Source organism: Ovis aries, chromosome 19 (assembly GCF_016772045.2).
Source record: "Ovis aries strain OAR_USU_Benz2616 breed Rambouillet chromosome 19, ARS-UI_Ramb_v3.0, whole genome shotgun sequence".
NCBI classification, from domain to species: Eukaryota; Metazoa; Chordata; class Mammalia; order Artiodactyla; family Bovidae; genus Ovis; species Ovis aries.
In genome coordinates this window covers 14,467,549-14,494,205 of record NC_056072.1, presented here as the reverse complement: position 1 = coordinate 14,494,205, position 26,657 = coordinate 14,467,549, and the positions used below count along the sequence as shown (strand labels likewise).

General features: G+C 45.2%; 1 protein-coding gene across 16 annotated transcripts in view; it reads right to left on the bottom strand.

The window, feature by feature from the left end:
• TRAK1 (trafficking kinesin protein 1) overlaps positions 1 to 26,657 on the bottom strand; it is a 155,038-nt gene that overhangs the window by 61,680 nt on the left and 66,701 nt on the right. For 15 of the 16 annotated variants that reach the window (XM_060402107.1, XM_060402101.1, XM_060402103.1 and 12 more), the window contains one exon: positions 11,442 to 11,636. Coding sequence is in view for 4 of the 16 variants with exons in the window: in XM_027958047.2 (XP_027813848.1) it covers positions 11,442 to 11,636 (195 nt within the window). In the remaining 12 variants the exon portion in view is untranslated. Of the gene's footprint in view, positions 1 to 11,441; positions 11,637 to 26,657 lie in introns of those variants that run through there. The other variant, XM_042235874.2, reaches the window with a different exon arrangement.

Below are 26,657 nucleotides of genomic sequence, written 5' to 3'. Positions count from 1 at the left end.
GCATGTTTGAAATGTTTCATTTAAATGGGTAATGGATAATTAAATAGATTTTAGACTTGCTATATGTTAAACTCATCTGCTAAACAGGGTTGCTCAACCTCAGCACTACAAACACACAATTAGGATCAGATTGTTCTCTGTTGCAGGCGCTGTCCTGGGCATGGCCTCCACCCATTTAGGTGCTAGAAGAACTGCCCTGTCTCTCTGTTGATGTGACATCCAAAAGCGTCTCCAGATGGTGCCAAATGACCCGTGGGAGCAAAATCTCCCTTGAAAACTGCTGCCCTCGAGCAAAACTACCTATGGAACCTCACCAGCCTGTTAGCCGGGTACTGTAACCATCTGTTGGCGTCAATGGCAACAAATGTGCCAGCTTGGTCCAGCTTTCCTCTTAATTTTCTACTCAAGACTGTATAATGTGGGAATGAGTAATAGTAAAAGGACTTTTTTCCACTACTGGGAGGGCAAGCTTCTTTCCTTCCACAGTGATCAAACAGGGAGGCTTTCCCTCTTTCCTTCCACAGGCACATGATGCCCTAGTTAATGAACTTGGAGGCAAAGGCATCCCTCTAGGGCAGGGCTGCCCAGGCTTTAATGTGCATGTGAATTATTCGGAGCAGATTCTAATGCCTCAAGTCTGCAACTGCACACAATCTTCTGCATTTCGAACAAGCTCTCCCATGCTCACGAGGCTGCTGGCCCCCAGACGGCACTTCATGGCAAGGCTCTTCAGTAGGAAAAAAAGACTTGGGGGTAGACTTTATAGTGTGTGTGTATGTATGTATATGCGTGTATCTGCCTAACTGTATGTATGAGTAGTAGGTAATTCAGAGGAAAACTATTTGCGTGTGTATGTTGAGGGGGCGGTGGTTTATATATGCCCTTCCCTCTCCCTGACCCCAACTTGGATACACATTTAAAATTTTCTAGGACATTCACCTATTTAAAGTCAGCAGCCAACAGTTTTAATTCCTGCTGTAATTGCTCCCATTATCTGAACACATCTCTCCCTTTGGTCCTTATCCTGTCTCTCTGCCATCGATGGCAGCTCTCAAGAACACCACAGCAAACCACCAGGCAGCGTCTCGGATGTCACTCCTCATGACAGATGAGCTGAGGCTGGTGTCCTAAGGTTTTCTGAGGTTTCTGTTTGTTTAAAGTTCCCTAAGGTGGTTCTGAAAGATGATTACAGGGCTCATAAATAAACTGATGGACAGTTAACAGTTTCCTCAAAATCAGCATGTTTAACAGGTTCAATCCAGTACAGGGGGTGAGGTCTAGTATGAACTTTCAAAATGAAGACAGGATAAAGGTGCAAAGAATGGAAACTCCACAAAGCATCACAGAAAAGTCAGGTGCAGTTAGAAACCTCTTCAACAAAGGCTTAAGCAGGAGACTTGGGTTTGATCCCTGGGTTGTAAAGATCCTCTGGAGAAGGGAATGGCAATCCACTCCAGTATTCTTGCCTGGAAAATTCCACGGACAGAGGAACCTGGAGGGCTACAGTCTATGGGGTCGCAAACAGTTGCACGTGACTGAGCGACTAACACTCTTCAACAAAGGCTTGGCACAGTTACCTCACAGTGCTATGAATTTTTAAAATATTTTATTTATATACCATATCACCACAGAAACAAAAAATAATGGATAGATAGATGGATGGATACATAGATGGATAGACTACTAATGGCAGGCAGTTTAATATCATAGCTCAGAACAAGGGCTTTTGGAGTTGGACGGCCTGAAGTTTGGTTCAGGCTCCTCATTTGCCATCTGTGACCTTCTTAGACACCTGAGTCTTACCTGCTAAATGGCGTGACTATAATATCTGTCGCACAGACAGGGTGAGGCATTAATTAATGCACGGGAGACCACTCAGCAGTGCCTGGGACAAAGTGAGTCTGCAACCAATGTTAGTTGCAATCATCTTCATCACTCTAATTCTTTAAAAAAGGAAACAAGCCAGTACGAGCAATTAAAAAGATAGCACAATTTTCTAAGCTATAATTAGGGAAATGAGGTAGAAATGTCATTTATTAGCTTTGTTCTAGCATAATAAAAGGTCTGGAGTTCACAGTAATGAGCAGGATTGGTAATCTAGGGGTGGGAAGGTGCCATTTCTAAATAGCAACATATCACTGAACGTGACTTTTATCAAATCCAAAGATTGTATACATCTAATTTACTTTTTAAGAAAATGCAAAAGAAAGAAATGAGTAAAGAAACAGTATCATTTATGGGTGAATTTTATGGGCCTTGAGCAAGTTTTTTTTTGTTTTGAACAAGTTTTAAATTGAACATCTATATCAAAATTGCCGTGTGATAGGCTCCAAAGGATAAAGTAATTCATTCACAACTCTGCAGAGATGGTCCCAAGATTAAAATCCAGGTGTGCGTGCATGCTCAGTGGCGTCCGACTCTTTGTGACTCTGGACTGTAGACTGGCAGGCACCTCTGTCCATGGGATTTCTCATGCACTAACACTGGAGTGGGTTGTCATTTCCTTCTCCAGGGATCTTCCTGACCCACCCCCGGATCAGGAATCGGGACAGGTCCCAGAAGCAGCCTGAGAGAAGCCCCTGTCCACTCACTCAACACTATTTAAGGAGTGCTGACTGCACATCAGGCCTCAGGCCCTCACCGCTCACTCACTTAAGACCCCCCTCGCTGGGCAGACGAGGGAAGGGGGCTCAGAGAGCTGAAGTCATTTGACCAGGATCACTCAGCAAAAACCAAGAACAACTGAATACAAACCAGGCACCAACCACCTCCAAAACTTTTTCTGTCAATAACTGAGAAAACACTGAAGGAGTATTTACAAATAAAATTTGAAAGAAAAAAGGGGGTTGGAATTAAAGGGATATTTCTCTACCCATCCTCAGCAGAGCAGCCTTCTGATGCCAACTTTAACAGGGCTTCTTGGAGAGTTGTTGATCCCATGTCTTGGAGCAGGAAAAATCAAGATAGGCCCGCAATAGCATGTTGCACAAAAGTAAACAACCGCTCCAAAAGGTCTGGGGTAGGAGTGATCAGGCGTCAGAGCCCACTTGAAAGGACATCACATTGCCAGCTTGTGATAATTCTAACATCAAAAAGAAAATACAATCAATAACAGTTAAAGGTTGTCAAGACCATGAATATCAATGAACATGAAAACAAAAAGGGCAACCAAGTGAATCAGGCAACTGACATAAAAAGGAAAGTGGAATATAATAGGGAGGTTTTTTTAATTTATCTTGAGCAAGGGAGGGTAGGTGTGTGTGACTGTTCTATTTCTGTCACTAATATTTTTCATAAAGCACTGCATGAACATCATTCCAAGTAGGGTGGCTATGAATAAGCCAACCGGATATGGAATGAGGAGGCAGGTAACAGAATAGGAAAACTTGATGCTGTGGCCATGACTACCCCCAGGTAGGAGGAGGATCAGCTCCTGAGCTGCAAAGTTAGTTATGTATCCTCTTTCGTAAGCATTTAGGAGAATCTAATGGACTAGGCACGCCAAATTAAGAAGACTCTAATTATGAGAGAAGTCCTAATCGAACAAATGTTTGCTGTTCAGTTGCAAAGTCTAGTCTGACTCTTTGTGACCCCGTGGACTGTAGCATGCCAGGCTTCCATGCCCTTCACCATCTCCTGGAATTTGCTCAAATTCATATCCACTGAGTCAGTGATGCTATCCAACCATCTCATCCTTTGTTGCCCCCTTCTCCTCCTGGCCTCAATCCTTCCCAGCATCTGGGTCTTTTCCAATGAGTTGACTCTTCCTATCAGGCGGCCAACTTAAATGATTAAAAGAATATAATAAAATTTCTGAGTTTTAAACTATTAGCTGTGTAGTAATTCACATACACATACATAATTTTATATACTCATATGCATACATATGTATGCAATAAGAATTGAAAATAAATTATTCACACATTTAAAAAATGAATACGTGCTAACAATTTTGGATTAAATTACAACTGATGCAGTTATGAGTTTGCTTTGAAGTGTCTCAGATGTTACATGCCACATGCCACCTTCCTCCACACCCCAGATGATGAGCACAGGCCACACCAGGGCCCCCGAATGGCCAGCCGGACAAGCAGGTGGGAGAAGGGTGGCTCCCTGTGCTCCTCCCTCTGGCTGGAAGCAGAACCACTCAGGGCCCCAATCCTCCTCTGCAACATGCCCCTGGTCTCCAGAGCTTTCCTCCCTTCAGGAAGTACTACAAGCCTTCTACCTGCATCCCAGGGCAGCCAGGACAAAAGAGGGGAGGGCTTCCTAATCCTCCATTCTTGACGGCGTCAGGGGCACTCGCATGAAATACAGGCTGACAAGCAGGCCTTCCCTCCACCGGCTGCGGAAAATTAACTAACAGGATGCTTTTGCAGAGTTTTCTTTCTGATCTTTATTTTTTTAAAACACTGCCATTGCCAGTCACCGAGCTCCCACGGCAGAAGGCAGGCTGCTAACGAACAGCTTGCTGTCAACTACCCCCTCCCAAACCATCTCCACCTCATTTCAGACACAGGAAAAGCAGGCACCCATGCCACCTCCACGGAGAAGATGGGGACAGAACAGAGGCGGCAGACAGCACCCAACAAAGCTCTACAGAGACAAAGAGTACCCCAGCTTGGAAGCCCTCATTAAAATCACTCACGCACCTGAGGAGGGCACAGAGAAGAAACAGAGTTCTGATGTGTTGCTGGGGTTCCCAGTTTGCTTCCTGCACCCTGGGAGGGCTGCATGGAGCATCTCATTCCTGGACCAGCAGGTCACGTCGCAGATGTTCCAGGGTTCAAAACATAAATCAGAAGCGCAGAACACAAACCATAACCCAGAATCACTAGGCCTGAGCCCATCACTGGTGGGGAGGGGGGTGCAGATGGGCTAACAAGCTGAGCTGTCATGTCAATTTCCCACCTGAGTCTGTTCCAGCTTTGTGTTAGACATGCTGGATTCCCTTGCAAAGGAAAACAGTCAATCCGTACAGGATTGCTTGCCAACCATTTTTGTTCTTAAAAAAAAAAAAGCAAAGACCCACCAACACTGGAATCTGGATTGGTGAGAAAGAGTGGAAGCTGGCAGTTGCCAGGTGACAAAGCAGGCCTAAGGTCACAGTCATCTGTCTCCTGGTATGAGCACCCAGCTGCCTTGCTCGCCAGATCCTGGGGTTCCTGGTACCGTCGGCACCTGGTGTGGTATGGGTGTGGCTGCTCTGGACCTTCAGAGATAAGCATTTTCTATTCCCCCTCTGCACCAATGCCTGACACCCTGGCCCACACCTGGGGATGAGGATGGCAGGGGGTGGTGGGGGGCCTTGACTGTGTGTCGCTGACACATGGGAAGTGACTGTGCAGCCAGAGCTTCTCTGTCTGCAGAAGTCCACCTGCAGACTTCTGCGAAAAAGCGATGAAAATGGGCCCAAGGAAGAACCTGCCTCACATGAGGAGTGAGCGTAAGAGGGGAGAAGGCACAATTCCAGGGCTCCCTCAGGTCCTCACCTGCAAACAAAATGGCCTGAGGTCTTGAGAATGACAGAAAGGACACAACTAGTATGATAGCATTTACATGAGAAAACTCAAGGCAAGTGTTTATAAGTATACTATAACGTATACATTTTAGTGTTATTTGTTAGCAAAGGATAATGAAACGTTTCCCCAGCCATTAGATCCCTTCTGCATCCTCTGTACAGCCTTCCCCGACACCCATCATTCATCTTTCCTTCCTTCTCTCAACCCCACCCACCACAAGGTCAGTGCTCCCCACGCACCCCTCCTACACACACAAACACAAACGCACCATGTTGTCTCTTAGGCCACACCTCATATAACTTGTGATCCCTGCCTTTAGAAGGTCAGCATTGTGTGTAATCTAATTCAGTTTGCACAGGCTCAGTGCATACTGTAGAGTCTTTTCTTTTGCTTCACTGATCATTTTGGGCTTCCCTGGTGGCTCAGATGGTAAAGAATCCACCTGCAATGTGGGAGACCTGGGTTCGATCCCTAGGTTGGGAAGATCCCTGGGTTGAGAAGGGAATGGCTACTCACTCCAGTATTCTTGCCTGGAGAATCCCACAGACAGAGGAGCCTGGTGGGCTACAGTCCATGGAGTCGCAAAGAGTCGTATAGGACTGAGCAACTTTCCTGTCTTTCACTTCACTTCATTTAGGATTTGAGTTAGATGAAGGCAGTCTCTGGAAAGTGGCAACAAAGTGATCTTGCTATACTATACATTGTTTGTAATTTTGCTTTGTCTTTGCAAAAAAAAAAAGAGGGAGAAAAACTTGTTTTTTAACTTAAAAGATACTTTTGCATGTTCTTATTTAATTAGCACTTGTTAAGTACCTATAGCATGCAAGGTGCTAGGCGGACTTCAGCCTTTTTAAACATGAAGCAAACAAAAAAAAAAGCAAAAAAATAAATAAATAAATAAACGTGAAGCAGACATGGCTGTACAGTAACAGCTGGTCTAGACGAATGGCCTTTGATTCTTTGTTGTTGTTGTTTAAATTAAATTTTACAAAATTAAAATGGGATGGGGAGCTGGATTAACTGCAGTTGCCCAGATCCCATCCACTCCTTCCACACAAGCAAGGTAGACAACTCAGTACAGGATGCCAGCCAAGGGCCTTGAGAGCATCCTGTGTCGGCCCCACCCGGTGCAAAGTCCTAGGTTAGGCAGTGAAAGAAAATCAGTAATCAGATGTTTTCACTTCCCTAGCCAGAAAACATCAACTTGAACTCAAACAAAGTCAAGCTCACAAAAGATTATAGGTATATACTAGTCATTCAATAAATACTTGTTGACTGATTCATTAATAGTACTTTATGGCAAAAGCATAAAATGAGGTGATGTCTTGAAACTCTCATCTGCTTTACAACCTCTTCTTGGCACTTCCCTGGTTGCTCAGATGGTAAAGAATCTGCCTGAAATGCAGGAGACCTGGGATCAATCCCTGGATCAAGAAAATCCCCTGGAAAAGGGAATGGCTACCCACTCCAGTGTTCTTGTCTGGAGAATCCCATGGACAGAGGAACTTGGTGGGCTACAGTCCATGGGGTTGCCAAGAGTTGGACACGACCGAGCTACTAACAATACTTCTCTTCTTAGGGAAAGGACTGTTCTGTTGAAGTCGTCAGCAGATCATTTGCACTTGAGACACAGACAGATTTCGTTTCTGACAAATGCTCTTTAACCAAAAAGTTACCAAAAACATGGACCTAGGGAAAGGAAGCAGAAGGAGCCACAGCTATCCACACACCAACACAGCAGTCCTCATGGCGGGTGTCCACTGATTACTTTGTGACTAGAAAAATCTATAGCACACAGTCATTTCCACCTGAATTCAGGAAGCATGACCTACAGACCACAGGATGCAGGGGAGAAAACTGCAGGCAAGTAGGAAACCTCATCTTGAAACTAAGCTACATCAGGCTAAGTGTCACTTGGGACAATGACCTTTTGAAAAAAAAAATCAATTTTGAATATATCAGACACATTTTTATGAACAAAATAAGCTACTGACATATTCTAAAACAGGGTTCGCATTTTTCATGTTTACTAAATGAACTTTATTCTTAAACTGAATTTTTTTCTTACTTAGCTTCTCTGAGAGAATCATTAATTAAGACATAAAGTTAGACCAGACAATCCAGGTTGGAAACTCAGAATCCCATCATGACACATGTATACCTGTGACTGATTCCTGTTGATATTTGACAGAAAACAACAAAATTCTGTAAAGCAATTATCCTTTGATTAAAAAATAAATAAAATGGGGGAAAAAGGACCCCACCTTACTAGCTATGTGATTTGGAGCAAACTTAACTTCCCTGAGCCTCAGTGTCCTCATCAGTAGCATGAGGGACAGCGGGAGTTTTTTATTGTGGTCACTGTGGGAAGTAACTGAGATATCTGTAAAGCATTAAAAAACTGTGCGTGGCACACTAGTAAGACTATCCTTTCTTCTTGCTGGACCATCAAATCTTAACTGTCCCACATTTATGGGTTCATTTGCTATGTAGGTCGTTTTCACTTTGTGTGTCTCTCAGACTCTGCACGGGTAAACATCCAATGGACTGTTGAAATCTATCTGAAAAGATCATTCTACCACCAGGTAAAGGTGGATACCCAAAGCCTTCTTGCCCCTCCTTAACAAGCCAGGCAAGGGCCAGATTTAAAACATGAAGCACTGCTTGTCTCCTTTGAGGGATGACATGTGGGCAAAGGAGATCAGTGTTAGCCCACCTTCAGACACCCAAGGTGTCCACTCTGATCTCTGAAGCAGTGGTGTAGGTGAGCCTATTACCCAGGGAGTCTCACCTGGGGAGTGTATCAGAACCCCCTGGAGAACCCCTTACCCCGATTCCCACCCACTGCCCTGACTGATGCAGAAAATAAATCTAAAATGACAGGACATCTCTACTTTCAAAAAAATTTAAAAAAAAAATAAAATGAAGGGATGGTTTATGTTGTCTTTCCACACACCTCACAGTTGATTTCACACACTGGTGATGGTAGAAACCATCACAATATTGTAAAGTAATTATCCTCCAATTAAAAATAAAATAAAATTAAAAAAAAAAAAACAAAACAAAGAAAAACACATGGGTGAGTCACAGTGGTGTGAACCATGGCATCTCCTGGGTTACACATGTAAACACACAGATGAAATCCAGAAAGGACGCCAAGTACAGAGCAGGGCTCTTAACCTGTGCTTCCACGGACCTCTGGCTCAGCAAGGCTCACAGACCCCTCCTCAGCAGAAAGATTTGAAGACAAAAGATACAAAGGACTATAAAGAAGCGACTGTATTATAATGCAGTTATTAAAACTTCAAGAAAAGGTCTGTGATGAAAGTGCTTCTTTATCAATGCACATTAAATAACAAGATCAGCACATCTAATAACGAAAGTAATTTCAAAGCAGAGATGAGTAAAGATCTTATCTCTTCCATATCTGCTTCTTCTGTAGCATGACATGAAAATATCCGTGATTTCTACTGGTGACTAAGTCACAGGTCTTAGTAATACCACTGTGCTTTGTTTTCCATGTTTATAATGAAAGTAAATGCTGCATTTCAGTTAGACGTTTACGAAATTAAGGATGCAATTTTTTTTTCCCTTTACAAGTGAAAAGAATCCCCAATTTCTCTCTATAGATCCCTTGGAGGGTAGTTCTAGGACCTTGGGCTTCCCTGGTGGCTCAGACAGTAAAGAATCTGCCAGCAATGCAAGAGACCTGGGTTCGATCCCTGGGTTGGGAAGATCTAGGACCTCAGTTTGAAAGCCCTGCTCTATTGGCGCTGTATTTAAAAGTTAATGCTTTTTGGGAATGCATGTAAGAATTAAAGATTTTAAAATTAAAAATAAATAAAAAATAAAAAAATAAAAGTTAATGCTTGATCATTCAATTAACTGATATTTAGCAAAGACCCACTTTACCCTCATCACATGTACCACAGAAGAAAATGTAGAGTTAAAGTAAGACTTAGATGCAACCATGCTCTAAAAATTTTCAGAATATCTGGTTAACATATATTTTCAGTTCTTGTAGTTTTATTATAATTTGTGTTATGTACTGCCAGACTCCACCAGGATGCTTTTTCCTCTCTCTCCTTTACATATATCACTAGAAGTAAAACAAATAATAACAAGTCACAATGTCTGTTCAAGTCTACTGAAAAGAATTTTAGAAGCTATAGATCAGTGCTATTGAATAAATACAATGAGCCTTTCACACTTGAATTTCCTTGATAATAAAATCAGCCTGGCCCAAACAAACTATAGCCATTTTACAGGGATGAGAAGAGGCCATTCCTATGAAAGGTCTCTGACAACAGTGAAGTGTTACCCTTGGGTGGTGTTCCAACCACACTGTGATTGTAAGTGATTAATCAGTGTGTATGTGAGGGACCTAGGAGCCTCCCTCAGCAGAAATGGCCAAGTAGGATCCTAGAAAATCATAGGAGAGTCTGTTAAAGAACAGTAAGTAACAAGCAGGGATTTCTAGAAAAATAATTCTACTGTGAAGCAGAATGAAGGAAACAAATACGAAACCTACCTGAGAGGTCACCCAGGACAAGGTTTTCCATACAATACCACGTCTCCTTGGGTGTACACGTACTATGAGTAAACAAAAGTGACTTGTAACGGGCCTCCTCTAGGCTACAAGATATACTAGAAGTTCTAAAGCATCAACTTGGACATTAGTTCAAGTCTAATGTACTTCATACTGCCCTGGTGTGGATTATTCTATTTTTACTCCTATCGAAACTGATTATCTGCAGTGCTCACAAAGAGACTGCAGGATTTACACTAAGTATTAAAACACAGGCCAATTTAAACAAAATTCCTTTCTTATTAATATCTAATAGATAAACATGAAAACAGCCCAGATACATGCTAAAGGAGAAACTTACAAGTTCTCACTTGTTAATTATTAATGACTTCAGGAGTTCAAGAACATTGGAAATTGGTTTGTATTAGAGAAAATAATTACAGAAAACTTTACAGAAGCACAATAAGCTGCTTGTGAACCTAGTTATTGCTAAATAGAAACAGGATTGTTGTATGTGTGTGTTTTTTTTTTTAAAGGTGATATGATGATACATGGATACGTAAGTAATGTCACACTAATTTAGACTAGGTTCAAATCAACTTGAGTTTTAAGTCAAGAGTGTCAAAACAAAAGAGAACTGGTCTTACCAATCTTACAAAGCTGCCATGAATTTCTAAAGAGAAAAATTACATCAAAACTACCTCTTGAATGAACACTAGAAATATTACTGGTACATTGTAAATCAACTATACATCAGTTTAAAAAGAAAAAAAATATCATTGGTGTGAATTTTTTAAATCACTGTATATTCTTCAAGTCTGCAAAATCAGGTTTCACGCCCTTGTTATCACAAACACACCGAAAGAAGTCCCACCTAGTATACTGCTCACCCTACCAGGTGTCAGCTCTGTAGCCCCCGCAGGACCAGTCTGCTGCTGCAGCAACATCTTGCCTCTCCCAACTAACCAGCTGAGTGGACTTTCACGCGCAAATCAGGAGCCTTGGCATGTCGTGTTATATCTTATAAACACTGAGCAGTCTTGAGGTTTCCAATACTTTGGGGTTTAAGTGCAGATAAACTCCTCCCCAATACAAGCTGCTAAGGACTCACATGGTACTTCTGGAGGGAAATGGGAGCATCTTCTAACCTTCTGCATGGTTAAGAGAAAGCTGGTTCAAATGAAAACTCATACTTGTTCCCACTACTCCTTTCTCTCCAGAAGACTCAACGTCAAGTGAGGCCTTTTATGGGGCTAAATCCCACAGCCACATTTCTTCACGTACTTTCCACATAGAGCAGGCTAGAAGACACAGCAGCCGGGACACGCACACGTGTGCGCCCGTGGCTAAGCGCGGAGGACAGGGCCTTCCAGGAAAGGGGAGTCACTCACGGAAGTACTTCAGCGTCTCCTCAATCTGCTCGGTCGTGAGGTCAATGTTGACATCTGGAGAAATGAGGGGGGTGTGAAGCCAGTCGTCGTGGTCATAACCGTAGATGGTGTCGGCTCTTAGCTTGTAATGGGGCAGCTGCTCCTCCAGCAGGCTGATGATCTCGACTTCCGGAAGGTCGGTGCTGTTGCACACGTCTGGAGGGAAGAAGATGGACAGATGAGAGCCAGGATCTGGTGGTGGCCTTGCTGCCGCTAGTGACCTAACCCTGGCACTTGTAGCCAGAGTCTTGCGCTACTTACGGGCAGCATGGAGAGGCCAGATCGGGCCATGTCAGAGACCTTTTTCCAATTTAAATGCTACTCTTGAAACTTAGAGTAAGGCATGTTTGTTGCCAGACCTACCTGAAATAGCTCCTGCTGTTTAGCTGCCCACTTTCTGTGAAGTAAAGCCAAAATTCTCGTGCCTTCGTCATTTGGGCTTTCTTCCCAACCCTTTCTCTGGTCATTCTCTCTCAATCACCCTATACTTAGGTCAAACCAGTTATAAGTTCAGGAACATGCCAGATTCCCTCCTGCCACTATTTTACCATTCAAGCCATGTTCCCACATAGGTAAGATTTTGGCCTTCATTTAATTCATTCATTCACCTGTTTATCCTCCGACATTTCCTTCCTTCCATCCATCCATCATCATCCAACTATATCCTGAGTCCCACAGTCACAGGAGACACGACATAAACACAACATCCACAGTCTTGCCTCTGTAATTCTTATATTCTCATGGGGATTCCAGCCACTAAACCAACAGGCACCCCTCCGTCAAGGCCCAGTTTGAATACCACCTCCTCCTCGACAGGATGGTGTTTTGAGCTCACCAAGCTGAATTAATCTGTCTTCTTCAGGAAGAATGTGGACACCTGTGCCCAGAAGAAAGGTTACACCACAGACATAGCATCTTCTTGTTTAACAGGAAGGCCACGTAAGAAAAAAGGCATAGGTAAACAAAGAGTGTTCAGTGGGCAACTTCACCCCTTCTTGGGCAGAATCCCATGGAAGGCGCTTGCTAGCCCCTCAAATCTCCCACCGTCCCCTGCTTACCCCTTCTTACTAAAGTCAACATGCAAAGCTTCACTGTAGAAGGACATTATGACTCGAAAAGTCAGCATGGTGTTTCAAGTGCTGAGGAAAGAGTTATAAGTGGAAAGTAAAGACATTTCGAATTTCACTTGGAGCTCTGGGGACTGGAGAGGGAACACTTGAATGTTCTGGATTCTCTGCCTCATGTGGGAAATGTCACGGCTAGCACACTTGGCATTTCAGCCAGCCCCCAACCAGGCCGGAGCTGCTCCGCCACCCTGCAAAGGTCTGCGGAGAACTGAGTGATGTTCCTTCCCTTCCCCCCACAGTCAACAGCCCACCCTCAAGGCAGATGTCTCATATTTCTTTACCATCTCCCACTAGTGACAAAACACCCTCTAAAAGCCCCAGATGGGCTCCTAACTAAGGAAATACTTCTCTGTCTTGCAATCAAGTGGGGATTAAGTTCCCACCAACCTCATCTCCAGGGGAGGCCTCAGAACCATAAAATGACCACCATCTAGCTGAGGGGATTCAGGGTCAAGGAGGGCTGACACCTGACCGATGGCAGCTCTTGACTAAACACAGACCTGCTGCACAAATGTTGAGCCAGCCTGGCCGCAGGAGGATGGGCAAGGTACCAACACATTCCTGCACGATGTCCCCACACAAGGGGCTAGAATCTTCTGGTGTCACTGCCACTTGGTGGTGGGCAAGGCAACGGACTCCAAGAAATAAAAATAAAATCCCTTCTAAGAATGCGGGGTCACTTGTGAGCACACTGGCAGCTGCTCGGACACTGAGACTCCCCTGTCCTTCCACGTTCTCAGGGCTGAAGGTCAACATATTTACAGTGTGGGTCCTCATGCCCAAGAGGTATCATTTTCCTTAAAGCATATGATGACCAGGAGATAAAGTATCAGAGGTGAGGCTGTGCCAAAAAGCCTTTTGAAAAACATTCTGTATATTTGACTTTTCCGTAATGTGACTTGCCACATAAACTTCAGCAAGTCTCATAGCTGCCCGGCAGGCCCAGAGAATTAGGAAGGGATGATAAAGACCACCCAGGGAGATCTCTATGACCTTGGGTGCAGGGCCAGGTGCCCCAAGAACCTCCCAAGAAGGGAGACACCACCTCTGCCACGTGGAAAAGACACATCTGAGGCCCCAGGTTGTGTAAACATGAGAGCCTTCGAGAATTCCCCAGGAATGCTTTCACAGTGCCAAGCACCCAGCCAGGAGCCTTCAGCGCGTCCTCCCAGCAACCTGAGATGTAGGTAATACTGCTTTGACTTATATGTGAGAAAGCAGATTCACAGACGCTGTGGAGTACCTTGTAGGTCAAGGTCGCACAGTTAAATAAGCAGCAGATCGTGTGTGAGAAGCCTCAGCCATCTGACTGTAAACTATATCCTTCCCTCTCCCATCTGCCTCCCCTCTCCCAGCAGGTGCACTACAAATGCTGGAGGGTTCCCAGGCTCTTCTCAACAGGAAGTTTTTGTTCTAAACAGGTAAAGATTTCACAAGCATGTTAGGTAGAGGTGTTCAGCTCGACACACTGACAAATCAGGGAAGTGTCAGGATGATTTTCCCGAACACAGTGCAGGAAGGAGAGCCAGGAATTGAAGCAGCTTGTCAACAGGACTGCCCTCTCTCTTGGTGCTGGTGTGACTGTGTGCTTAGTCACACAGTCGTGTACAGTTCTTCAAGACCCTTTGGGTTGCAGCCCACCAGGCTCCTCTGTCCAAGGGATTTTTCAGGCAAGGATACTGGAGCGGGTTGCCATTTCCTCCTCCAGGGGATCTTCCCGGCCCAGGGATTGAGCCCGCATCTCCTGAACTGAAGGCAGATTCTTTATCATTGAGCTACCAGGGGAGCCCCATGAGGAAGCCCCGTGGTGCTGACTAAAGGTCAATGTGCGAAAGGGTGCTGCTGGCCCCGCCTGGAGGAAAGGAAACATCAAGCTCTCTACAGTCCTCATTTCTCCGCAGCTCCAACCACACTATTAACCAGCGATAAGAAGGGTGGGAGGGACACTCAGCAGGGAGGGGATATACATATACACATGTCTGATTCACGCTGTTGTAGAGCAGAAACGAACACGACATTGTAAAGCAATTATACTCCAATTAAAAATAAATGATAAAAAAACGAGCTACAATATGCAGTCCTGGGGAAGTCTCAGATGGAGGACATCCACTTCCTGATTGAATCCAGACCCTGGCAGGTCCATCTGTGGATTCTGGAAGATCTACAGGAACAGCAGCCTGGCAGCCACTGACCCTCAGCTGGTCAAACCATCCAAAGGCCAGGTTTATCCAGGCAGTCGAGTGGACTCACCCTCAACATCCTTCCCTTCATCAGTCACAGCAGCCCTATGCTTGCTGGCCCCATCTGTGACAGACACATTTTCTCTTTTTTTTTTTTTTGGCCATGTCGTGTGGCAGGTGGGATCTAGTTCCCTGACCAGGGATCGAACCTGCGTCCCCTGCATTGGAAGTGTGGACTCTTAACTACTGGACCGACAGGGAAGTCCTATGAAAGATACTTTTTAAATCACAGTACTGCTCTGCTTTAAAAACCTCCCCCCTCCCTACAAAGTACTGCATGATTCAGCCCATACCTTCCGAGGGCAGAGGCTACTGACTCCTTCCCAGTATCAGATTTCTGCTTTTTTCTTGCAGGAATGTAACCTCCAAGGTATGGATGGGCACACAGCCACACAGCTAAAAACTACAGTTTCCAGCTTTCCTTTCAGTGCTGCTGCTGCTGCTGCTAAGTCGCTTCAGTCGTGTCCGACTCTGTGCGACCCCAGAGACAGCAGCCCACCAGGCTCTCCTGTCCCTGGGATTCTCCAGGCAAGAACACTGGAGTGGGTTGCCATTGCCTTTTCCAATGCATGAAAGTGAAAAGTGAAAGTGAATTTACTCAGTTGTGTCCGACTCTTCCCAACCCCATAGACTGCAGCCTATCAGGTTCCTCCGCCCATGGGATTTTCCATGCAAGAGTACTGGAGTGGGTTGCCATTGCCTTCTCCTCCTTGCAGTGAGGTCTGCCTATATGCCTGGTTAACAGAATGTAAACAGCACTTCCAAGTCAGACCCTATCCAACTGCCCAAATGCAGAGATGGGGCCGGTACTGGAGTCACCTTCAACTGTGAAAGTAAAGGCAGAACCTAGGGGGTCACCAGGGCAACCCTGGGCGCCAGGGACAAGCTGGAGGGGAGCACTCCTGGGCCATCTTCCATCTGGATTTTCAAGAGAGAAAGAAACACACATCTACCTTATTAATGTCACTTCTCCAGTATCCCTTGTGAAGCCACATTGACTTTTCACCATTCTCCAAACACATTTTTACACAAATATTGGTTTTGACACCAGCTGCTCTAGCTATCTGGAAGGCCCGTCCCTGCCAGCAAACTCCATCCCAAAATATCACTCAAATGTCACCTCATATCAGGCTTCCCTTGACCTCTCGCCTCTGGCTATGTATTTAGATTATTTCAGGACAATGTTACACGCATTTTCTAAGTCTCTCCTCGACTATCAGTGAGGCCCTCAGGAGGAGCTCTGAATTACCCCCTTAACATCCAATCCAACCCTCAGCATCAGCATCGCAGTTGGCAACAGGAAGTACTCAGGAAGCGCTGCATGAATCATGGAACAAAGGGAGGAGAATCGGCAATGGGTGGCATGTCTAGCCTTCAGCATGGGGGAGGTGGAGCCCTGTAGCGCCAAGGTCTTTTTAAGCTCACTCTGTATCACCCAAGGTCTTAATCAGCAAGGAGTAAAGTCCCATGGGGAAACGAATGTCCCCTCAACCACTCAGCAGACACTGATCTGATCTAACGCCCACCATTCTTAGAGCACCACCTGCCTGGTGCGCTACACTCCAAGGGGTCCTAAAGAGTCAGACCCGACTGAGTGACTAACTCTTTTTCTGGGAGCAGAACGTGAGAGTGCTCTTCACCTCTTCAGAACTATGACCCTTCCTAGGTTTCTCCACAGCATAAGGTTTGAAGTGGATCCTCCTGCCCAAGGATGAGGGCTGTGGAAGGTGGGAGAGGGTCCTGACGGCAGGGGCTACACGTTCAGCTGTGTCCACTCTACACCTGGCTTGGGTTAGATCCATACCCTCAGAGAGGGGCTAGAAGGAGGCACCTCCTTCTAAGCACTTGTACTGATGCAAAGCTTCCCTGGTGGCTCATGGCAACAAATCCGCCTGCCAATGCTGGAGGTGCAGAGGACATGGGTTTGATCCCTGGGTTGGGAAGATCCCCTGGATGAGGAAATGGCAACCCACTCCAGTATCCTTGTGTGGAAAATCCCATGGACAGAGAAGCCTGGTGGGCTACAGTTCACAGGGTCTCAAAGAATCAGACACAACTTAGCGACTAAGCCACCATCACCATGGGTCACATGCCAAGTTCATGAAACCCACTAGGGACCCCAGGGGATGCCAATATTTTACAGGACAGATTGTGGCTCTAAATTAGTGTCCAATGTTTAAAAATCAGAGAATCTCATGCAAAAATACAGATCTCTGGCCTGAGAAAAAGTCAGCATGTCTAAAAGCACACCAGCTATAGACTCTGAGTGGTGGCTGCCCCCAAATGGGAGGGGAAGGGAAGGTCCAGAGGGGTTTCTGGGCCTTCTGCCCATACCCTGGAGCAGAAGGCATTGGGGCCAGAACAGAAAGCTGCAAGGAAGTGGAAGACAGCCTCCTAAACACTCCCCCAGGCTCCAGAGAGCCTAAAGAAAACAGCGGTGTGCGGGAGAGGCAAGGATAAAATGGGGCAGAGAGGACAGTGCTGGACAAAGAGGAAAGGCCTGGCCGGAGAAAAGTCTGGCAAAATCAAAGCAAGAGAGGAACAGAAGGGCACAGGATGGGAGGAAGGAGGAAAGCCAGGACCCGAGGCAGGCCAGCCAGCAGGCCCACGGCTGCCACCTGCTGGCCGCACCGGAGGCCCCGGGTGCAGCAGGCGCTGCTCCAAGAGTGTGGAAACCAGGCTCCCGGCCACGGCCCTGTCCCCAGCTGCGCCATGACACCCAAAAGTCACCTCGTGGTTTATCTGGGTCTTTGTCCCTCCATCTGCAGAACAAAGGCATCAGGTCTCACAAAAGCTCTCTTTCTACCCAAAAGGTCTCTGGGCCACCACACCCAGCGCATCCCTCCTCCACGGTGGAGGCCTCTTAGCACCTGGAAATGCCAAGTTCTTCTGAGAGGCCAGGGATCTGCTTTTTCACATGAGATGCCCTGATTACCAAATGTGGGACGATAGTTTAGAATTCTGTAAGCTGCCTGAGAGTCAGACCAAACGTGTGAGTGCCTCCAGTTTGCATGCAGGTACTTCCCATCCTGGTGCCTCACGATGGGCCTCGGGAGAAAGTTCTAGGCTACGCTAAAGGTGACAGTCAAAAAACATGACCCCAGGTTGTGTTTGAGGAGGTTCTGGAAGGGGCAGTAAGCCCCTCTCATCACCCATTAATCTCAGCAGTGATGGCAAACCCACAGCCGTGTTTTAAAGTTTTCCCGAGACCGCTGACCCAGTGAGCTGCTCACAAGTCATTCTGTACAGACTTGGAAACAAAGCCTTCTCCTTGAGTTATTGGGAATAAAGGGCATGGGCTCAGAGACTCACACACAGGCCATACTGGTGTTGGGGACATACGTGACACTTTGCAACTGGTACCTGTCATATATCCTTCTGGAAAGTTCTTCTCTATCGTGGGGTCACATAGTTTAGAGCCTTACCTAAGGAACTCAGTGTTAGTAATTACTCCCTAGACTGCCATGAAAGATGTGGTTTCACTAACTACAGAGGGACCTTTAGAACTAAAAATTACTGGCTCAACCACTTCATTTAATAGAAGAGGACGCTGCACACAGGGAGGCTGAGGAGGCGGCTGAACATCCTAGAGCTGCCTGTAACAGACGTGAGACCCGGTGTGCATGGCCCCCACACCAGGAGCCACCCCGGGGGCTGACATGCTCCACTGTTGACCCAGAACCCTGCCTGGTAACCAGCAAGGGCTCAGAAAACATTTTGCTGAACGATGCAAACCACTGGTATCTAATCCTACATTTCACTTACTTTCAGAAACCAGCGGGCAGTGCAGGGTAAAGATCAGGAACACATTTGCAAACCAGGAAACCAGGGTCCGAAGGTTGTAAGAGGAATTCAAGAGGCTAGGAAGGGGCCGAGCCCACTGCACACGGCATCAGCTGGTCCCTCCAACTCTAATCCACACGCGACTCGCTGCCGCTCTCTGTGGCCCCCTGAGAGGATCCCCTAAGGAAGGAACCTGCACGGGAGCATTTCTCCTGCCTTCCCTTATTTGTGGGCATTCCGGCAGAACTGGGGGACCCTCCTGAGAACTGAGCCCGGGGTGCCCTGGGGCAGGCAGTGGCACACTGCACACCCTGCGCTTCTGTACTGGGCTCTGTAGATGCTTCTGTGGCTCCACCTCAGACTCCTGCGCCAGGAGCTACAAGGCTGGGACCCAGGAGCTGGCTTCCACAGCAAGTCCTTCAAGAGGGTCTTGCCCATCAACATTTGAGGTTGACAGTCCCTTGTGATTATAGTTAACTAAATTTGCTTTCTTAAAAAAACATGGATAAATGTGGCTCAACATTCAAACAGTCCAAAAGGGCAAGGTTCTTCCCCTGCCCTAGTCCCTCGCACACACCTGCCCTCTCCCTGCTTTCACCAGACACATCTCAGACTCCGCCCCGGAGCTGATCCAGCTGCTGCCATCTTTTCTGCTTATAGAAGGGGACATTGAGGCCCTGCCGGAAGTGCGGGAAACGGGGCGAGGTCTCGTGGCTGAGCAGTATTGGGACTGGATGCCAGGACCCCCGATCCTCTCCTGGGCCCCCATCCTGCGTTCACCTCCTGAGACACACCCCTGCTCACATTCCAGCCCACAGGGACAGGGACAAGTGCCAGACTTCTCTTCTCATCCTTGCTGCCTCTCTGTGGGCAGTAACCTGGGTCTCCAGGAGTGGGGAAGGACAAGCAGAGACACCCGCACAGGAGCAGAAAGAAACGGGCAAAGAAACCAGGACTTGGAGACTGAAACACCTCCTGACACTGGAAGGCCCATGGCCTTACCTGCCACCAGAAGCAGCTCTTTCTGAGAAAAGGGATAAACAATGACCCCGGCTCAGTTCCGTGCAGATGGGGTTTTAGGTTCTGAGCTGTTGCCTGATCACACAGGACACCAGCTCCTGTGAGAAGAGCACAGCAGAGATGGCTGAGCAGCCCGGCGGCCGCCTTGACAGGCAGGGTCTCCGATTCGAGGTTAAAGTGCCGCCTTGCGCAACTGAATGTGGCCCCGTCCACTCAGACACGCCAGAGCCTTGTGCAAGCAGAGGGCGGGAAGAGGCGGGACAGCGCGAAGCCAGAAGCACCCTGCTATGGAGGCCCCAGGACGTCAAAACTAACTGCAGTGTGCTGCAGAAATAGTGACTCCGACGGGCTTGGCATAGAAATCCACAAAAACAGACGACAGCACATCCCAGGTTAGACTAATTCTAACACAAAGACATATAGCTAGAACTGCACAGAAATTTTATCTTACAAGAAAAAATTAATTTTAAGAGATAAACCTCCAGGAAAATGCTCAAAAAATAGGAAGGGGTTAGGGGGGATGGATTACTATTCATTTGAATTTGTTTTCACTAGGTTTCCCAGGTGGCACCAGTGGTAAAGAATCTGCTGTCAATGCAGGAGACCCAAGAGACACAGGTTCAGTCCCTGGTTGGGAAGATTCCCTGGAGCAGGAAATGGCAACTACTCCAGCATACTGTGCCTGGAAAATTTCCACGGACAGAGGAGCCTGGCAGGCTACAGTCCACGGGGCTGCAAAGAGTCGAACACAACTGAGTGACTGAGCACGTATTAAGAAATTAAAAAAAAAAAAACTTTGGTATTCCAATTTTCCAGATATTTCCTCTTAAAAGTGTATATATTACATATAATTATTAAATCGTGAGAGGAAAATTTTTTACATGAAAATAGCCAGTGTCACTGTGATTGTAATTAATGTGCTCACAGCTGAATTAGTATTTAGACAGATGGAGCTGGTGGAAATTGGAACAACACTTGGAGTAAATAGTTTGACAGCATGCTTGGAGAAGCAAAATTCTGTCATGACCCTCAAACCAGTAACCTCCCACAGGGGATTAAATATGAGAGGAATCCAAAAAATCTGGAATGCAAAATACATAAGCGTGTTTATAGTACATATCTGATAAAGCTAAAAACATGCATAGCCAGGTTCTTTGAAAAGTTAAACAAAATGACTACGTGTGTGTTAGTTGCTCAGTCGTGTTCAACTCTTTGGGATTCCATGGACTGTAGCCCACCAGGTTCCTCTACCCATGGAATTTTCCAGGCAAGAAAACTGGAGTGGGTTGCCATTTCCTCCTCCAGGGGGTCTTCCTGACCCAGGGATCGAACCAGGTCTCCTGAATTGCAGGCAGATTCTTTACCACCTGAGCTACCAGGGAAACTGGATCAAATTACCATATGATCCAGCAATTCCATTTCTGGGTATATACCCAAAAGAAGCGAAAGCAGGGACTTGACCAGATATTTGTACATCATGTTCACAGTGGCATTATTAAAACAGCCAGAAAGTAGAAGCGGCCCAAGTGTCCACCAGCGGATAAACAGGTAACAAAACGCGGAGTTCCAATAACACTGGAATATTATTCAGCCTTAAAAACAAGAAGAAAATTCTGACATGCATTAGAGTATGGATGATATGCCAACCAAAATAAGCCAGTCACAAAAGAGCTGAAACTATGAATCCTGTTATGTGGCTGTTAGATTCAGATTCACAGAGACAGACTGTAGTAAGCTAATTGGCAGGGGATGGAGGGAGCAGGGAACAGGGAATGGGTGTTTAATGGGTGTTTAATGGGTACAGACTTCCCTGGTGGCTCAGATGGTAAAGTGTCTGTCTACAGTGCGAGAGACCCAGGTTCAATCCCTGGGTTGGGAAGATCCCCTGGAAAAGGAAATGTCAATTCACTCCTGTATATTGCCTGGAAAATCCCATGGACAGAGGAGCCTAGAAGGCTACAGTCCATGGGTTCGCAAAGAATCGGACACAACTGAGTGACTTCACTTTACTTTCATTTGCAGAAGATGATAAAGTTGAGGTAATTTATGGAGGTGATGTGTGTGCAACAAAGTAAACATACCTAACACCAAAGAACTGTACACTTAATGATGGCTAAAATGGTAAACTTTATGTTATGCGTATTTCACTCTTTTTTTTTTTTTTTTTTTTTTGGCTACATGGCATGTGGGATCTTAGTTCCCCAACCAGGAATCAAACCTGCATCCCCTGCAGTGAAATCACGAAGTCCTAACCACTGGACTGCCAGGGAGCGCTTACCTTTTTTTTTTTAATAAAAAGATGACCACCCTACCATTGTTATCTCCCAATGCATGGCTTTCATTAGTGTTCCGGTACAAAGCGGCATAACTCCTGTTATTTTTAGTGTCCAATTTTGCAGAACAGGAAGTTTTTTAGAGGCAAGTATTTTCGTGTTATAGCAAGAATGCCTATATAAAGTTTAATTTTTGGGTAGTCAAGTTTTTTTCCACCAGGATTGCTGCTGCTAAGTCACTTCAGTCGTGTCCGACTCTGTGTGACCCCACAGACGGCAGCCCACCAGGCTCCCCTGTCCCTGGGATTCTCCAGGCAAGAACACTGGAGTGGGTTGCCGTTTCCTTCTCCAATGCATTAAAGTGAAAAGTGAAAGTGAAGTCGCTCAGTCATGTCTGACTCTTAGCGACCCCATGGACTGCAGCCTACCAGGCTCCTCCGTCCATGGGATTTTCCAGGCAGGAGTACTGGAGTGGGGTGCCATTGCCTTCTCCACCAGGATTACTAAGATATAACTGACTTATAGCACTGTATGCATTTAAAGTGTACAGCATATTGATTTGACCTACATACACCACTGAAATGATGATCACAATAAGTGTAGTGAACACTCATCATCTCACATTGACAAAAAATTAAAGAAAGAGAAAAATTGTTTTCATGTGATGAAAACTCTTAGGACTTGCTCTCTTAACAACTTCCATATATAACACACAGCAGGGTTAATTATATTCACCATGTTGTACAACATTTATGTATTTATACACATCATTCATGTTGTACATAAATAAGTACAGTACTTATTTATAACTGGAAGGCAGTTTTAACAGCCTTCATCCAGCTCCCTGCTCCCTTGACCCCCACCCCCACCTTTAGTAACCACAAATCTGATCTCTTGTTCTATGCGTTTGTTTTTTAAATATAACTGAACTGTGACACTATGTTAGTTCCTGTTACACAACAGAGTAATTCAATATTTCTATATATTTCAAAATGACCACCAGGATAGATCTAGTTAGAATCTGTAACCAACCAAAGAAACTACGTAATTATTTACTATACTGCCCACATCGTACATTTCATACCGTGACTCATTTGTTTTGCAACTAGAAGTCTGTACCACTTACTCTCCCCCTTGATAATTTTCTTTATAATCTTAAGTCTTTGTGTCATGCTTAGGATGGCCTTCCCATCTCAAGATTATTAATATAACCAGCAAAATTTACTTCCAGCACTTTATGGCTTCATTCTTAACATTCTGTCTTTGAACCACCTGGATTTTATTGGGTTTGAAGGAGCTGCTTCCCTGGTGGATCAGATGGTAAAGAATCTGCCTGCAACATAGGAAATGCAGGTTCAGTTCCTGGGTTGGGAAGATCCTCTGGAAAAAGGAAGGGCTACCCACTCCAGTATTCTTGCCTGGAGAATTCCATGGACAGAGGAGCCTGGCGGGCTATAGTCCATAGGGTTGCAAAGAGTCGGACATGATTGAGTGACTAACACATACACACTTTTTATAATGTATCCAGCTGTACTTTTTATAATGATAAGAAACAGAAGCGATAATAATGGCAAATATTTACACATGCTACCATCTTCAGTATTTATTTCCACTGATGCATTTAAACCTCCCAACAGCCCTAAGAGTAGAAATTATTATCATCCCCATTTTACAGAAGGGGAAACCTAAGGCACAGAGAGGTTAAATAACTGAACCTACATCACACAGTAAGTATTAGACCTGGTTTTCTAACACAGAGTCTGGACCCAGCGGCCACAGCCACCACCCATGCTGCCTCTGCCCCTCTGGTCTCACTGATTAAATAATTCCTCTGTATAACTCTCTTTTCTCTAAATTGTCCTCCTCTTCCCAACTTCCACTCCCTTGAGTACTTTGCTTTGAAACTTCCTGAGACAGAGAACATCACTAAAGCTTTACTTCTGACCCATTCAGAGACTTTGTCTTCAAACAGGAGCACGTCAGACATGACTGATCTTACTTTTGTCCTGCCTCCTGGTGGTTCTACTCTCTTGAGGTTTCATTACTTATCTGTCTTTTGTTTTATAGACTATGTGCCTCCAGACTCTTTTTTTTTTTTTTGTAATGATTTAGGGCAGAATTTTCTTCAAGTGTTGGAAATAGATGGTGCCAAGCAACGTGAAGGGTAGCCTCCAACTCTGAGTTACCATCTCCATTCATCCTTTGAGCTACGCAAACACTATGATTTTCTTGTGGGGGTTCATGATGTGAAAGAGAAGGAAACACTGATTTGAAAGGTTCACATTCTATCGCTAAAATATGGCATCTTATGATGCTAGTGGCTTCCCAGACATCCACAATCTCCCGCTCTCCTTAGTATCGAAGACCTGGGAAGGCTCATTTCTTAGCCTCCCTTATAGCAAGGTGTGACCAAGAGTGTTAAGTTCTGGTCACTGAGATTTAAGTAGTGGTGTGGTGAGGCTTTTCTAAAGGTGTCTTTCTAGAGCCTGGAATTTGGACGTGACAGCTGGAACTTCAGTAGCCTTCTGAGAACATGAGGTGACTTTGAGGATTAAAAGCATGAGTATGGTGGAACTGAAGGACAGGAGAAGCCTGGACCTTTGAGGACAGAAGGGTTATACCAGCACTGCAGAGCCTCCCTCTGAACTGCTTTTACGTGAAAGAAAAATAAATCCTGTGAAGTGAAGGCACTGTTCTCTACAGCAAAGCCTAAGCCTTACTGATGAAGGTAGTTTCCATTAAATTATTAATACTAGGAGATAAATGTGTATTTCTCTCATTATCTGTAGCAAAAATAGAATAATTTGCTTGTACTTCATCTCACTATTCTCGCTCCTACCTCGGGTTTTGTTGCTCTAATCTGGGGGTTCAGATCCAATTTCCTGTTTTCAGATTAACTCTTTACACTTACATTTGCTTTCTGATTTCCAAATATGTTTACAAACCTGGTATTTATGGTTAGACTCTCCCAGACCCTCACCCTGAGCAGCTGCCAGAGTTCACAGCCCAGTCCTCTGTCTCTCTTCTCCCTCCCAAAGTCAGCCCTTTACCAGGCGACAATGGAAGTCAGTTAGCATAGGCGATAAACTTTGAGAGAAAGAATTCTGTGCCAGATCACAGAGACTTTATTAATAGAACAAATTTTGTGATCCCAAAATACCTACGGTGCCTCTACCATTCAATGCAGTCAACTGTTTTATTGTTAATCTAAATTAACTTCCTGAACAGGAAATTCTGTTTATAAATGAACAATGGTTAGTTTTTCAAAACACCACATGAGATCATGTGGATATTAAAAGACTTCAAACTCATCCCTAAACAGTTCACTACAGCCTGATAATAAACAGTTAAAACAGATAAAACAATAAAACCTGGGCATGAAACAATTCTGTGTTACTTGAACCAGGGTTCAAACCAACACAAACATAAATCCAAAATGTATTAATAGAAAATTACAAAAGATAACTTTTTACAAAGCAGAATACAAATAAAGAAATATAAAGCTTTATTAAATATAATAAAGGAAAAAAATCTTAAGTTATCAGGTGACGTTGGTACGATACACAGGTGTCACGAGCAGTTAAAAGTTTCTGTTAAGTGTGCACTTGAATAGCACAGACGACTACTCAAGAAGATCTCTTGCTCTGCTCTCCAAAGCCAGGGATGAGCAAAGAAAAACAAGGACAGCAGAAACCAAGAAGTGACCTCCTGAAAGCTCATTAGAAACGCAGCCCCACTGGGGGCACGTGAGTGCATTGGGGGGAGGACAGCTGTAGGGCATGGACTGTTTTTCAGGGTGATGAAAATGTTCCAAAATTGACTGTGGTGATGACTGCACAACCCTGTGAACATACTAGAAACCATCAAATTATATGCTATAAATGGGTGAATTATATGGTATGTGAATTCTATCTCAATGAAGCGGTTACTCACACAAAAAATGTAACCACAAAGAATGTTTAAAAAGGTCACTAGGCACACCTAGCATCTTTGGACACATCTCCAAATCTCCCACCAAACACTGTTCATAAAAGATGCATCTGAATCTCCCTAAAAGGTTAATCACCTTTCCCACCATTCTAGGAAAGTCCAAGGGATTTCTAACACCCTTCTAGCCATTTCTACTGAAAATGGGTCAAGTGAAATAAGAGCTCATGCTTAAAAACAATAATCTCTGGCTGCCCAGAGAATCCAACAATATGGACCAACTCTTCATGGCTTAACAATGCTGAGTGGGTGGGCTATTACTGGACCCACCAGAAGCCCTTTGAATTTATTTATTTATTTGGCTTCTCAACTAAAAAGGGATATTTCTCTCTTGTTAAGTTGGCATCCTGATACAGATCAGGGCATGAAGGTGTAGACCAGAAGTCCACCAACTACAGTCCACTACAAAATTCAGTCCCCTGTCTGTTTTTATAAATAAAACTTCCATTGGAACAGAGCTACACCCATTCCTTAAGGTACTGTCTGTGGCTGCTGTCAACTACAACAGCAGAGACCACAGAATCAACAAGCCTGAAACATTTACCCTCTGGCCCTTCAGGGAGAAGCATGCCAACCCCTGGCTCTAGGCCATCGGAGTCTACCGCCTTCCCCTACCCACACCCACCCAGTTCCCTAGCCCAGTGGAGACTACGCCAAGAGCTTGAAGGTCACTGATACCATGGGGTGTTCCTGAAGACCACCTACAAGTCTCTGACATTCAAGGCCACTCTAGCTACCTGAGGATCT